This window comes from Electrophorus electricus, chromosome 18, assembly GCF_041902795.1.
Source record: "Electrophorus electricus isolate QZ-2024a chromosome 18, ASM4190279v1, whole genome shotgun sequence".
Classification (NCBI taxonomy): domain Eukaryota; kingdom Metazoa; phylum Chordata; class Actinopteri; order Gymnotiformes; family Gymnotidae; genus Electrophorus; species Electrophorus electricus.
In genome coordinates, this window is record NC_137514.1 from 7,169,851 (window position 1) to 7,184,551 (window position 14,701).

The window sequence follows — 14,701 nt, forward strand, 5'->3', positions numbered from 1 at the left end:
GTTTTAATAATACATTTACTAAATCCAGATTTTATCCATCATTGTTTAAACCCTCCTATGAACCAAGGAAAGGCCGGGTGAGCTTTACTTATCTATGGTTCCATACAGCAACAACATTGGAATATCATTCAAACTGGAAGTCTGGTCAGGTGATTACAAGAAGAGGGAACTCAGAGGCACTACCCAGGATGAAACAATCAAGATCCTGGAGTACAGCAGGATGAAACCCGAGGAGCCCTGCAGGGTACATACCGTCGGCAAATGGTGGAAGTGGAATTGCACCAATAGCTGGAAAAGGCTGGACTGAAAGACAGCACGGAGGCACAAGAAACAGGAATAGCTGGAGAAATACCAAAGGTCAGAGAGAAGAGCTGGAAAAGGTGTGGAAGGTGAAGGCAACAGTGGCTCCAGTAGTAATCAGAGCACGAGCAGATATGACCCCCAAACTGGGAGAAGGGCTCTAGCAGAGGGCCAGTGGGGAATTTATATATCTATATATATAAAACACACGTACACACACACACACACACACACGTACACACACACGTACGTACACACACGTACACACACACGTACGTACACACACACACACACACACACACACATACACGCACACATACACACACATACATACACGCACACGCACGCACACACACACACACGCACGCGCACACACACACACGCACGCATATATGTGTGTGTGTTTGTATGTACATCCACGAGAGATGTGCATCCATGAGGAAGTGTGATACAGCTGATTAGCTGAATGTTTGTGATTGTGTATTTATATGTATATAATGTGTGTGTGTGTTTCTGTGAGAGAATATACTCTCTTCTGTTCTGTGTTAGTGTGCCAGTCTCCCCCCACTTAGCTGAATACAGTTCTCCATGGTAACTAGAGAGAGAGAGGAAGAAGAAGAAGGCATGTGTGAAAGATGATGGCAGAAAAATGAAGAGAAAGCCTGACAGACAAGAAGTGACAGAAAGAAGGGAGGAAAACAGAGAAAGAGAGAGAGAGAGAGAGAGAGAGAGAGAGAGAGAGAAAGAGGGAGAGACAGATAGATAGATAGATAGATAGAGAGAGAGAGAGAGAGAGAGAGAGAGAGAGAGAGAGAGAGAGAGAGAGAGAGAGAGAAGGCTGTGTGACGATGCTCAGGGTGTGAATATGCTAGTTCAGGGTTTCAGAGAGGAAACAGGTTAGGTAAAAAACAACTTCCAACCTCTGAAACCTGACAGATCTGCTGACACATGACTTCTAAATCATTCTCTCAAGACAAGCATGCACACACACACACACACACACACACACACAGACACATACACACACACACACATACACACATTTTTCCATGAAGATTCAGCAGGGCTGCACAATTTCATCCCTGCTACAACTACTGTGGCTACCATAGACTAACAACATTAATGTCTCTATGCCTGAGACATAGATTACTGGTTGGAAAAAACGTTATAGAAAATGCAGTGATGATTCATAATCAATGTTGTTTAACACAGTCCCAATACCACACCATAACTTACAAATTACACTGAAATAGTACACTGGAATTGCATCACAGAGCTTTGGCTAAATATTTGTATAATAAGGCCTATTGCGCATTAAAATAGCAACTTAATAGTGTTCTTTATGTCATAGTCACTCTTAAACTTTAATAAAAGATACCCATAATATTATCAGTCTCCAAGTACATATATAATGTGACCCAAAACTGGAGCAATATCAATATCTCTGCTTTGACAGATCATGTTCCTGGCTAATATCAGTCTGGGGTTTTTCCCCTCATGATGCCCTCCCACTCTTACATTCTGGCATCATCCATCTAGAGTCTAATGGGTAGGTGGATCATGTAATGTTTATTACGCATACTGCCTGTGTCAGCATTTAGACCTTGTGAGCAGGGTTGGATAAATGGAAACTCCAGCCAGACCCCCCAGTGAGTGGAGTTAGCGGTGCCACAGGCAACAAGTTCTGTTCCCATCTCCACCCAGCAACCTGACTTACAACCAGATCCTAGGCAAAGCAGCAGTTTGACCAGGCTCCACATTCTAACACTAATGAGCCCCCAGGGTGTTGGCCCTGATATCACCCGTGTTCTAACTCACACACACTACCTGCTAAAGCGAATGGATGTGACATATGTAGTTCAAGCACAGGATAAACGTTTGGGCATTAATGATTCGTATATGCTTGGCTTGCTGATGACGGGTACTAAATGGGCAGCTAGCCTGAGCTCAGGCATGGAAGCTGAAAGACCTAGCTGATGTTGGAGTGTATCTACTGGATGATTCATTACCCTTGAAGTTAGCATGTGAGTTTTGACACTGGGCAATCCTAGCACACTAACCATCAGTACTTCAAAGGACATCGCTGAACATACAGCACATAGAGATATCTAACAAAAAACACAGATGCTTCATGTACACACCCACACGCATCCACCCACACACGCACACATTTAGGAAAGGCACATTCAGAGCAAAAACGCACACAGAGTCGCAAGTGCCCATCGGAGTGCAGGGTAAGTTCTTATATGCGATTGTTTGCACTGATACTAAGAGGGTTAATAGAGAAACTCTCTAGACCATATGTCATAACCACTGACCACGGACCCTTGACCCCTGTGACATGCCCATTGCAGTCCCAGGGCACAGGCAAGTGCAGCGAACATGCACATTCTCATCTTTTGTTAGTGGCACTTTATTTGAAAGGGACTTTATAATCCAGTGATATGTTTACTACCATGATATTAGTGCATATAGCAAATTTTACATGCTTCTCATTTATCCATTTAGCTTCAGAGCCCATCCAACTAAAGTGCAACCAACTATTTATGACAACATTGATATTTAGACCAATCAGAATGCTACCCCTTGCCCATCAACCACTCCCTGGGTGGCAGTCCCCATAGCAATGCTGCCACATCTCCATGGCAACCCTTGAACAAATGCACAACCACAAGGAGGGGGAGGGGCACTGACACATGCTAACTGTCTGTGAGCCTGATTGTAGTGAGCAAGGGCTCTGTGCCCCATGCAGAAACTGCAATACCCAGAATTCCTTACCCTGTCCTTCCCTATGAGACACTTTGCAGGAGCAAGAGACAAACAACAGGATCAAAATTAGTTATAACACGCAAGGAATTTTGGATTATTCTTATATTAATACCTGATTAGTATATTTGCTATACACTGCCCATGGGTGGTTGGGTAGATATTGAGCTTGTGATCTCTCTCTCTCTCTCTCTCTCTCTCTCTCTCTCTCTCTCTCTCTCTCTCTCTCACACACACACACACACACACACACACACACACACACACACCAAGAGCAAGCACTCTCTCTCTCTCTCTCTCTCACACACACACACACACACACACACACACACACGCACGCACGCACACACCAAGAGCAAGCACTCTCTCTCTCTCTCTCTCTCTCTCTGTCTTTCTCTCTCTCTCTCTCTCTCTCTCTCTCACACACACACACACACACACACACACACACACACACACACACACACACACTCCAAGAGCAAGCACAGATACAACACACTCATATCTTTACAATAACCACATTATCACACAGAGGTAGAAAATCCAGGGGGAAAATGCTAACCACTTTATCCTCCTTGAGCCATGCAGTCCAGGAAGCAGAGGAGTGAGAGACAAGCAAACAGGAGAGGCGAGGAAAAAGGGGATAGAGGGAGGGAGGGATAGAGGGAGGTGTGAAATTGGAAATCGAAAATAAACGGTGAGAAATGGAGACATTGCATGTGAGAGAGAGGAAGAGAAAGAGAGAGGAGAGGGAAAGTTATGGAGGAGAGGGGAGGGAGAGAAGGAGGGGAGTGTTAGTACAGAAAAAGTGTCTTCCTCTGTGTTAAAACAGACAAATTCAGTCAGACCCTCAGCTTGTCAAATAACATAAACAAGAAGGGAGTTATTTCATACATAAACAATGTCCAACGAGGAACATGTATAACATGGTCATGAAGAGAGCAGCAGCACACATGTATGCATTATACATGTCAAAAATGGTATCAAGACAAAACAACAACAGTGCAGCCTGACAGGATGGTAGTTTGAGTTGCTACCACTCAGTGTGAGTCTGGTAAGGTGTGCTGGGTGATGCGAGGGCAGCGGTAGCTCAGTGGTTAAGGTACTTGACTTGTAATTGGATGGTTGCTGGTTCAAGCCGCACCACTAGCAAGTTGCTGCTGTTGGGCCCCTGAGCAAGGCCCTCAAGCCTCAGTTACTCAAGTTGTGCTTAGTCATAATTGTAAGTTGCTTTGGATAAAAGTGTCAGCTAAATGCAGTAAGTGTGTTCGGTAATGTCTGTTTGTTAATACGTTCTGGCAATGTGCATTTGGTAATGTCTCATTGTAATGTCTGCAGGAAATTAAAGGTCAGCAGGAAACCTGAAGGTTGCTGATGCATCTCTGTATCCTGTATCGCATGTTGGAAACACTACACATTCATAAACTCATTAAAATTGCACTCGGGTGTCAGATTTCATCTATAAATTGTAATGACCTCCAGGTAGATTAAAAAAATCTTCGCTGAGTCCTTCTAAGCTTCATTTCCAAACGAATAATACAGAGTTTGTAGATGTAATTGAGTCTACCTTATTTCGCTATATACCAAAAGAGTGAATAAACAAGCCACTTTCCATAGTTGGTGGGTACTGCAGCTGCCAATACCAGAGGATCCTGCTGGAGTGATGAATGTCGATGGGAGAGAAAGTGCATTTATGGACTAAAAAGAAAAATCCATCCTCTAATCCAGTTATTCCACTCCACTAGCACTTCGAGATGCTTAAATGCTGATCCATAGTCAGATTTGTTTAAGGAGGAAAGTGGTGAGAGACCATGCGAACAGATCTCAGATCAGTAAGAAAGGACAGTATAGAGTCAGGTGTGGCTAAAATTGAAAAATATACTAGTTTACAAAGTACTGCTTTCTAGAGGTATGATCTGTGACTACATGGACATGAACATACAGGTGCGCACACACAGTTCTTTTACACATGCACACATACCCACACATGATCTTTCCCTTGCAGGAGAGAAACTATGGGACTATACTCAGATATCTCCTCAAAAAAATAAAAGCTGTAGTCATTTAAACTCAAGCTAAAAACTTCACTATAAAAAAGCACCTATCTCCATACAACAAAACGAACAGGTCTAAGAGAACTTATAGTCACGGCTGATTGGCCATACTCTTGTCATTGAACACTGGATGTCATAAAGCGTGTGACCACGGGGAGCAATGCCAGATGGGCAGGACGGAACCGGGGCAGATTGGCGCTCAGCATGTCCAGAGAGAGGACTCCATTCTCAGGCAGGTCTAAGTAACGAGGGGCGGAGTAAGAGAGGGGGAAGGCGGCTCCTCTTTAGAAATAGCAGGGTGAGGCAGGAGCCGAAAATAGGCCACCCCCATGCCGCGATCCTGGAAGCTACGCCAGCTGACGCTCTGCTGATGTAAAAGCACAGGCAACGTTGAAGAACCTCTGACGAGGAAGCCCTAGAGAGCATCTGCTTGTGGGCTCTTCTGGGACCGGCTGAGTCATTGTATTGTATGACCCTGCTTCTAATTGTTCTCAAAAGCAACACTGAATGACATAACATGAATTTATTTGACATGACATCTCCAGATAGATGGAACTCCCTTCGGTCTCCACTTTGTCACATAAAATATAACTGGTGCACCAGTGTCATCTTCCATTTCTGGTTCTGGTTGATTAATCTGACTTATTTATCATTTTAGCCATAAATGATCAGGATACACAGCTATCTACTTTAGTGCTTCCCCTGAAAACGGTCCTCAACAGATAGCAAAATGCGTAAATATGTGGCCATTAATGTGTAAAGACAAGGCTCAAGCCAGAGACTGAGATGAGCATGTGTGAGCGCGACTGCACAGGTGAAGGACAGACTGAAAGCATGAAAGTACAGATGAAAGCATGGATGGATGAATAGGTGAACGGATGGGTGGTTGGCTGGCATTGGCACCAGAGAACAGGCTCAGAAGGACGAATCTAAGAAAGGAGCTGCAGCAGCTGTTGCTCACGTTGTTGGAGCGCAGCGCCACCCGTCCTCCACAGCGGGCACAGAACTTGGTCTGGCAGTAGGAGCAGAGGTGTCCACAGCCATCGGCGAACTTGGTCTTGCGACAGATCCCGCAGGTCGGGGCATCGTCCTTGTGGGTGGTCTGTTGCTGTTTGGTCTCTGCCCCTATCCTCTTTACCTGTTCCTTATAGCTCTCAAACTGCTGATGGAGCGTCCTGAAAAAGACAGACAGAGAGAGTGAGAGAGACAGAAAGAGAGAGGGACATTTTACCACTAAAAGGGACATTTTGCCCTAAACAGTCCAGCCAGTAACTATCAGTGTAGCACCAGTTGAAAGTAGTGTGTGTGTCTCTGTGTATGTACACCTCCAAACAACCCCTAGTTGTGAATGTAAGAGAAGTGATTTGAGTTCAGTTAACAGCTATGCAGCAAATCCCAAAATAATCAGATATACTCCAAACAAACTAAGCCTGAACCAAAAGCCCCAAGTCACTGGAGCTTAAAATTTACTCTCCTTTTGCTGAGAAAGAAATAAACAGTTAATGAATCTCCAAAGAAGGCTAATGTCAGGTATAAAGAAATACCATGTTATAGAAACCATTTCCCAGAGAAATAGCCTGTTACCACAGAGGTTATTGACAACCTAGAAGCCACTACTGCATCTAATGACCACAATAACAAGCAAACATTATTGAAATATTTTCCCACAGATAAACTTTGGACTGGCATCATAAAAATGTATACGATGTCTGTGGACCTTCTATGGATCTTCTACATGCTACAGAAGTACCGTATTAGCAGTTTAACCCATGTCTGATGAGCAAAAATGTAATGTAATCGTTCGCCAGCACTTCATATCCGTGACACACAAGACCTGGGTGCCTGTGGCCATGAAGGCGAGTTTAAACGTCACCTCTTTTTGTAGCGCACTGCCATGTTGTCGCATTAGAGTTCCCAAAAGGCCAAATTGAACGAACTCAACCCCGAATTCCGTGGAGGTGTAGCAGCAGTGCGGGTCGTGCGCTCGACCATCGCCCCGGCTGGTGTGTGGAGCACACTTTCTCTCTCCCCCGCACACGAAGCTTCTCCTCCGAGAGGACGCAGCAGACTGCGGCCGCAGGTAGCTGGAGCGCGGAACTGGCTTTGCTGCTTTTGGCCCGGGAGACTGTTATGTTGGGCGGATTAAACCATGACGTGGAGCCTCCGGGGTGAGGTGTGCTGGTGCCAGTCATCTTCGCGACCGTGTCCTTCCTGAAGAGAACTTCTGTGTTTTGTTTTGTTTTTTTGCAGTTTGAAAATGAGTAGATCAAGTGCAGGTCAGAAAAGAATACAGGCGTATCTAAAATGTGAAGACTTAACACTGAGGCATTTTCAATGAATCAAAAGCATCAGTGAGACCATAAGCTGCAAATGTGTGAAATCGCTCCAAATGCTGACTGGATTCAGCACACACTTCACTGTATTAGCATTCTCTAGGTGGTGAGTTCTCTCAAGACATGCCATGCTAATCTACATATTAATTCAAGCCATAACCACAGAGCTGGCTCTACACCACTGAGTGGCATCCATGCAGCCACCTTTGACCTCTGTAAGTTAAGTGGAAGGGGAGAGGATAAGGAGCACTAAGGCTCTAAGGTCAGTACTCTTTCCATGGGAACAGCTGTCATGGTAGCAAGAGACCTGGGCAACAGTCGTCATGGAAACACCAGTATGGCAGCTCTCTTCCTCCTCTAAAACGAAGTTGTGCTCTGTTTTGGCAGTTGAGAGTACCGGACATGCAGGCATGGAGAGACAGAGAGTGAGACAGAGAAAGAGAGCTGGTCTGTTGGTGCAGTCACACACACAGGGGAGGGGGATTTTATCAGACATCCATCTGCTACAAAAATACTAAGACTGTCAAATTTCTTTCAAACGTATTTGAATGTTAATTACTTAAAAGATGATTTAGCTTACAATTACTCTTTCATTTTCCAGTGATTTTGTAGCAGCCACGCTAGCAAGCTAGAAAGGTCGAGTTAATAAGCGCTGTGGCCATAGTCTAGTGACAACCCTCTACTGACCTCTAATGACAGGTATAGAACATGTTTTCTTGTGTGTTGTGTATGTAAATATTATGAACATTTGAATAGTTTTGAACTGTGTGATCAGTTATGACAGGACTACTAAATATACTATAATTTCAAGCAGACCCAAAGGAAGGAGAATCTTGTCTCATGATTCAAGTGACCATAAATTCTGGAGGAAAGGTCAGTCCAAATGATGTGTTGTTTGAGAGCAGATGGTTGAGATTGAGAACAAGTGTATGTTATGTCTTTTGTGATTACGTCAAGAAAACAATACAGAAGTTAAATCTAAACAACATCCATCAAGCTGGCATCCCTCAAACTTCCGCCAGCTTCCCTGACATAGTGCAATGCTTTGCAGGAATGCGAGCGGCCGGAAAGCTCCACGGCTCCTGCTCCAAGCCTCTGAATACATGGAAAAGCAGAGGAGTGGAGCCACATGGGAGTGCCAGGGAAGACCCACACTCTCTCTCCCTACTTTATTGCGGAGCACTATGGTATGACTGGGAAGACCCATGCTCTTTCTCCTTCCTTCACTGTGGAGTGCTAGGGAACACTTCGGAAACTCATGCTCTCTCTCCCTCCTTTACTGCGGGGAGCTAGGGAGCGCTTGGGAAAACTCAGGATCTCATGCCCTCCTTTACTGTGGGAACCTCTGATAGCTTTGGGAGTGCTCTCCTCCTTCGTCTGACTCAGGGTCATGTGACATAGATGGTCTCACGGGACTGGAGAGGAATGCAGGGATGTCCTCATTCTGCCAGGCAGAGAGGCGGCACCGCGTCGGGACGCCCAAAGGCAGACAACAAATATGGCAACAAAAAGTGAACCTGTGTGTGCTTCTGTGTCTGTAGGCCATGGGGGGTAAGGGGGCTTATATTTGGGTAGCTTATTTGGTCATTATGAGTCACTACAAAACATGATTCCACCAAATGATCACAGTTCACTTTTATTACCTCGGGTTAAATTTGGATCATTACAAGATGCACACAACCAAGTTTTTTACAGGTCTGTCTCTTGGGAGTGGGATTAGAAAACATTTTGATCTTTTGGAGCCAGATCCGTTTATTATTCCATGGTGACGTGGCTCTGTCACGTGAAAAGGCTGAATCGGAATCAGCATTCCCTTCTGAAGATGATTTTTGGAAAAAAGAAAAAGCCCAAGAGGAGGGAAACCCCATTCTTTCTCCTCTTTTTTGGTACATGGCTCTCTTCCTTTCTTTCAGTCTTTTTGTGTGTGACAGGGTTTGCTCCCTTCTTTCCTCTCTCTCTCTCTCTCTCTCTCTCTCACCCCCTCACACTCACTCTCTCTCTCTCTCTCTCTCTCTCTCTCTCTCTCTCTCTCTCTCTCTCCCTCACACTCACTCTCTCTCTCTCTCTCTCTCTCAGTCTGGCTGGTAATTATCACCCTATGAATACACCGGCAGAGAAGGCGCAGTGCAAGATCGATGGGGAGATGGGGAGATGGGGAGATGGATGGATGGGGAGATGGATGGATGGATGGATGCTTGGTGAAAAGGAGGAAGGGGGGAGTGTGGAGCGTGTGAGGGAGAGGAGGAACTATTTCTGTCCTTTCGGCTGGTTCTTGGCTAACGCCTTAGAAGGGTGTTTCTCTCTCTCTCACACTTTTGTTTTTAGAAAGCTTTAGTTTCACAGAGCGATGGTGAGAAATACAAACACATACGCATTTCTAAAAGGGCATAGTGTATGGCAGAATTTTTTTACTTGGCTCAGTCTCATGAGGCTCCACCTGTTCTGACTGATGAATCCAGTCTGGCATTACACCAGTGGTGAATTATTTGAGCATGTGGGTGTAGCATGTAGTTACTGCCATCAGCTAATCAGAACTGCATCAGAAATTCGCCAGAATTCCCTACATGACCTGCCTCACAAATTTCCAAGGAAACACTCTCCTAGCAGGTTCCAACTGCCAGACTCAATGTACAGAGAATATTGGCCACGTTGATCCGAATAGTTCTTATTTTAACTGTCTGCACAAAATTGGTGGTTTGAGAACCCTGATCGCTTGGCCTGATATTTTGCTTCTTGCAAATTATTATTTTGATTTTCTGTTGATTTAACAGTGTTGGTATTACCAAGTCAGCGAAGCGGATAGACCTACACATACACAACGTTTCTTTGACTTCCGACGTGCGAAAACCTTGCATAGTATGACAAAAGGTGTCCTTTGAAAGAAACATTTGGCGGTTCCTACTTCAGAAGTGAACTAGAAAGAAGAGGTGCTGGAAGAAAACCAGAGAAGGATCGATCAGCATGTGGAGCTTCATATCTATTCTTAACCTAGTGAGAGGAGTGTGTATGAACAGGCAGGGAACGACAGGAAGGCTGCACGGAAGAATCAGGAAGTAGTAGAGAGACAGAGGGACAAACAGAGTGGAGAGATGAAGGGATAGAGTGGAGATGAAGGGATAGACTGGAGATGAAGGGATAAAGTGGAGAGATGAAAGGATAGAGTGGAGAGATGAAGGGATGGGGCAGAGTAGGGAAGCCACCATAAAGATAAATGACCTCCTGTGAAGATGAGTGGATGCAGGAGTCCCTAGACTCAGTCTCACACTCACACATATACCTCTTGTGTAATTTGATCAGTAATATTAGACCTTCAAAGCAAAGTGAGACTTTCTTTCAGTGAAAGGCCATTTTAAAATGGAGCTACTTAGAGAATATGAACCTAACAAATCTAGCAGGGACAAGTAACGTATAAAACCTGTGGAATGTATCCACACCACCGTTCAGCCAAAATGCTGAGTGAAGGGACTGAATGGAAAGACAATATGAACATAAGTATACAACTGAAAGAGCTGTTTAAAAATCAAATAAAAATGTAAATAAAATCTTGTGTTCTTTTCACCTGAGAGAGAAAAAGAGTCTTATAGGAGGATGTGAGACAGGGGGAGACTAAGGGAGTGGGAGTGAGAAAGATGAGAAGAGGAAGAATAGCTTTTTGGATTCACTTCATAGCTAAATGCTAAAGCCACATATATGCAAGAGAGAGAACTGCATGCCCCACCCCCACACACAGCCACACCCACTATGACAATCTGAAGGGTGAAAAAGCTACAGCCTTGTAAACTTGGGCTAATGCTCACATAGTGATGGTGTTTGCGTTTTGGTTTATGTTGTGATTGCTTGCTGTTGTTGTTGGAGAAATTTATGTTTTTATAGAGTAAAGTGCCTTTTGTAATGGACCTACCCACTCACTCTTCTTGCTCATACTCTCTCTCTGTTTCTCTGTCCCTCTGTTTCTCTCTCTCTCTCTGTTTCACTCTCTCTTTCTGTTTCACTCTGTCTTTCTGGTTCTCTCTCTCTCTCTCTCTCTCTCTCTCTCTCTCTCTCTCTCTCTCTCTCTCTCTCTCTCTCTCATCTTTTGTAGCTAGTTGTCTGTTAGCAGCTGTTCAGTCCAATGGAAGCAATGGTAAAGATGCTGAAGTGCTTCAGTAAAGATGGTGAAGTGCACACACACACACACACACACACACACACACACACCACAAACACACTGGCCAGGGTTTCTCCCTCTCACACACCCACTCATAGAGAAATCCTGAGTGGTCAGGACAGAATGCCTGTTCATTAAACTTTCATGCGGTGAAGTACACAACAGGACTCTAACCGCCACTAACCAGATTGTAATCAGATTCACTACAAAATTGTAGTGGATGTTTGTTGCTCAATCAGATTGGGATCTCGGGAATTTGGAGGCCAAGTGAACAGTTTTAAATCATTATCATATTCCTCAAACCATTCCTGAACAGTTTTAAATCATTATCATATTCCTCAAACCATTTCTGAACAGTTTTAAATCATTATCATATTCCACAAACCATTCCTGAACAGTTTTAAATCATTATCATATTCCTCGAACCATTCCTGAACAGTTTTAAATCATTATCATATTCCTCAAACCATTCCTGAACAGTTTTAAATCATTATCATACTCCTCAAACCATTCCTGAACAGTTTTTGCGGTGTATTATCTTGTTGAAAGAGGCCACTCCCATTAGGGAACACTGTTACCATAAAGGGGTTTACTTGGGCTGCAAGAATGTTTAGGTATGCGGTACATGTCAATGTAACATCCACTGGTATGCCAGAACTCATGGCTTCCCAGGCGAACATTGCCCAGAGCATCACATGGCCTCTGCCAGCTTGCCTTCTTCCCATAGTGCAACCTGGTGTCTCTTCGGGTAAGACACACACACACACACACACACACTTGACTGTCCACATGATGAAAAAGGAAAACAGGATTCATCAGATCAGGTAAGTTTATTCTATCGGTCCAGGGTCCAATTCTGTGCTACAATGTTCCTGAGTACTCAGTAATTCCTCCAATACTAATTTTCCTATTTTATGGCATTTAGCTGATGGTTTTATCCAAAAGTACTTGCAATTGCATCTGAGTACAACATGAGCAATTGCTGGTTAAGGGGCCCAACAGAGGTAACTCCACAGTGATGGGACTTGAACTGTTAACCATCTGATTACAAGTCAAGTGTGTTAACCCCTGAGCTCCACTAGCCCACTGCTGCTAACCTTTTGCATTGAGGTAAATCTGAATTGGTAAACCTGTACTACTGATATCCATCTGTACCCCAGAGGGATGTAGGACCAGGTGCAATCATTAACCAGTGAATTTGGAGCCAGGTTACAGAACTAGTGTCAACACACTACAGATGGTTGTGTTCCCATCATTTGAGAAAGATATCTCACATAGCCTCACCTAGAGCTTCAGGTGTGCGCACACACACACACACACACACACACACACACACACACACACACACAGGAATGAGACAGGAATTATGTACCAAGAAATAAAAAATAAACAGGTTGAAAATAGATTTACAGCACCAGCAGAAGGTGGTGCAGGAGCGGAATCTTTAAATATTTAAATATTTTCCAGTGTGAGCTATTTCCAGTAACGATGTATAATTTAACACCACCTTTTCCCCCAGAGCTGACCCATAATTTGATGGTTTTCCTTCTGCCCAGTCTAGTCTGGTAAGATATTTCTTCCACTGAAAAGGATTTATCCTGCAGTTAGCAGGATTTTTCTTGGCTCTTCCTTCCACAGTCAGGTTTGGATTTGGTGCTGACTGTTGGGAAGAGCTGGGATTACTGGCTTCCGTTGGTGTAGCACTAATGGGTAAAACTGAGAGGAAGAGATAGCTGCAAAGAGAGACGGCTAGACAGGACAAATCATTTCTTAAAATGACAAGGATTACTATTAGCAATCTGCAAGCACACGCGCGCACACATACCCGGCCCTGCTGTAATAACTGGCTCTGATGAACAGGGCCTCCCGCCTAAAAGATCTACCCTTATCCTGTGTTTCCACTGCCCCTGGCAACAAGTAATATGTCAACACTGCAAACGTCCTCTGTTGGTCATGCGGAGCGTGCGGCTAACGGCCTTTGTCAGCAGGTGCTGTGCATGTGTGCATTCATGTCCCCTCTTCTCCCTCTGGGTGTGTATTTATGTGCCCTGGCCAATTTGTGTACCCACGGTATGTGCACACGTGTATGTGGCTTTGCCGGCGCGCTTCTGTTCTGCACAGCCAGACATTCGCTGCCGTCACCTTCCAGTGCCGCTGCAAAGAGGAGTTTGGCCCGTGTGCAGGCCCCGTGCCGTAGGACCCCGCTGCACCCTGAATGACTCCTGTTACTGTCCAGCGGCGTTTCCTGTCGCGGCTCTGTCTGATCCTCTCACCTCAGTCAATCCTCAGGCCTTCCTCCAGCTTCTCCGAGGAAGACTCCAGAGCACAGGAAACGCCTCTCTCTCTTTCTCCCCTCTCTCTCTCTCTCTTTCTCCCCTCTCTCTCCCTCCCTCTGTCTCTCTCCACCTGCTCTCTCCCTCATTCACCCCTCACCAGCAACTGAACCATTCTCACCTAGGCAGCCCGTTAAAGGGCCAGCCGAGGCGGTATTGATCCAGCTAACAAAGAATGAAAATAAGCATCGTTAGTTAGCATGACGTCATCCCAACCTACACTGTCATTGTTGATTCACTGCCTCCAGCATAAGCGTGGCACATCTTGCAGTGTGACCATATCCGTTTCAAAGCTATGTAAATAGTTCTAGTCCTGCCACTGCCTTGAGCTCGGTTCTGTCAGTACCTTGTCAGAATATGTGGCCATACTTGGCTGGGGTATCAGCGGCCTTATCAAGAAAATGTTATTGATGCCTTGCATTTACAAATAAGTTCATCCCCAGAAATATCAGAGGTATGGAAGCTTAAGTGCTGTACCTGACAAAAAACATTTTTACTTGACATTTTGACTGGAATTTTTTTTTGACTGGAATATTCCAGTCAGAAATTGTTTTTCTAACAGGCTGTAGTCATGAATTCTTTTTAAAGTCTTTTTTTAAATGATTTTTTTTTTTTTTTTTTTTTTTTACTATGTGTCTAGTCCAAAGAGAGAAAATAAAGAGAGAAGGAGAGAGAGAGAGAAAGAGAGAGTCTAATCTAGGCTCCCCGGGGTGACTGTCTGGGGTGTTAAGCCAGTCTGTGTCATTCAACAGCGCAGGGACACGTCAG

The 14,701-nt window shown here is 44.6% G+C and overlaps 1 protein-coding gene across 9 annotated transcripts in view; it reads right to left on the bottom strand.

Annotated features, from left to right (window-relative positions):
• Positions 1-14,701, bottom strand: part of rims1b (regulating synaptic membrane exocytosis 1b) — a 59,088-nt gene that overhangs the window by 40,898 nt on the left and 3,489 nt on the right. For 5 of the 9 annotated variants that reach the window (XM_081700994.1, XM_081700996.1, XM_081700997.1 and 2 more), the window contains exon 2: positions 6,082-6,295. In XM_081700994.1, coding sequence (XP_081557120.1) covers positions 6,082-6,295 — 214 coding nt within the window. Of the gene's footprint in view, positions 1-3,078; positions 3,100-3,628; positions 3,641-6,081; positions 6,296-6,993; positions 7,197-14,701 lie in introns of those variants that run through there. The other 4 variants (XM_035534772.2, XM_081700993.1, XM_081700995.1 and 1 more) reach the window with 4 other exon arrangements.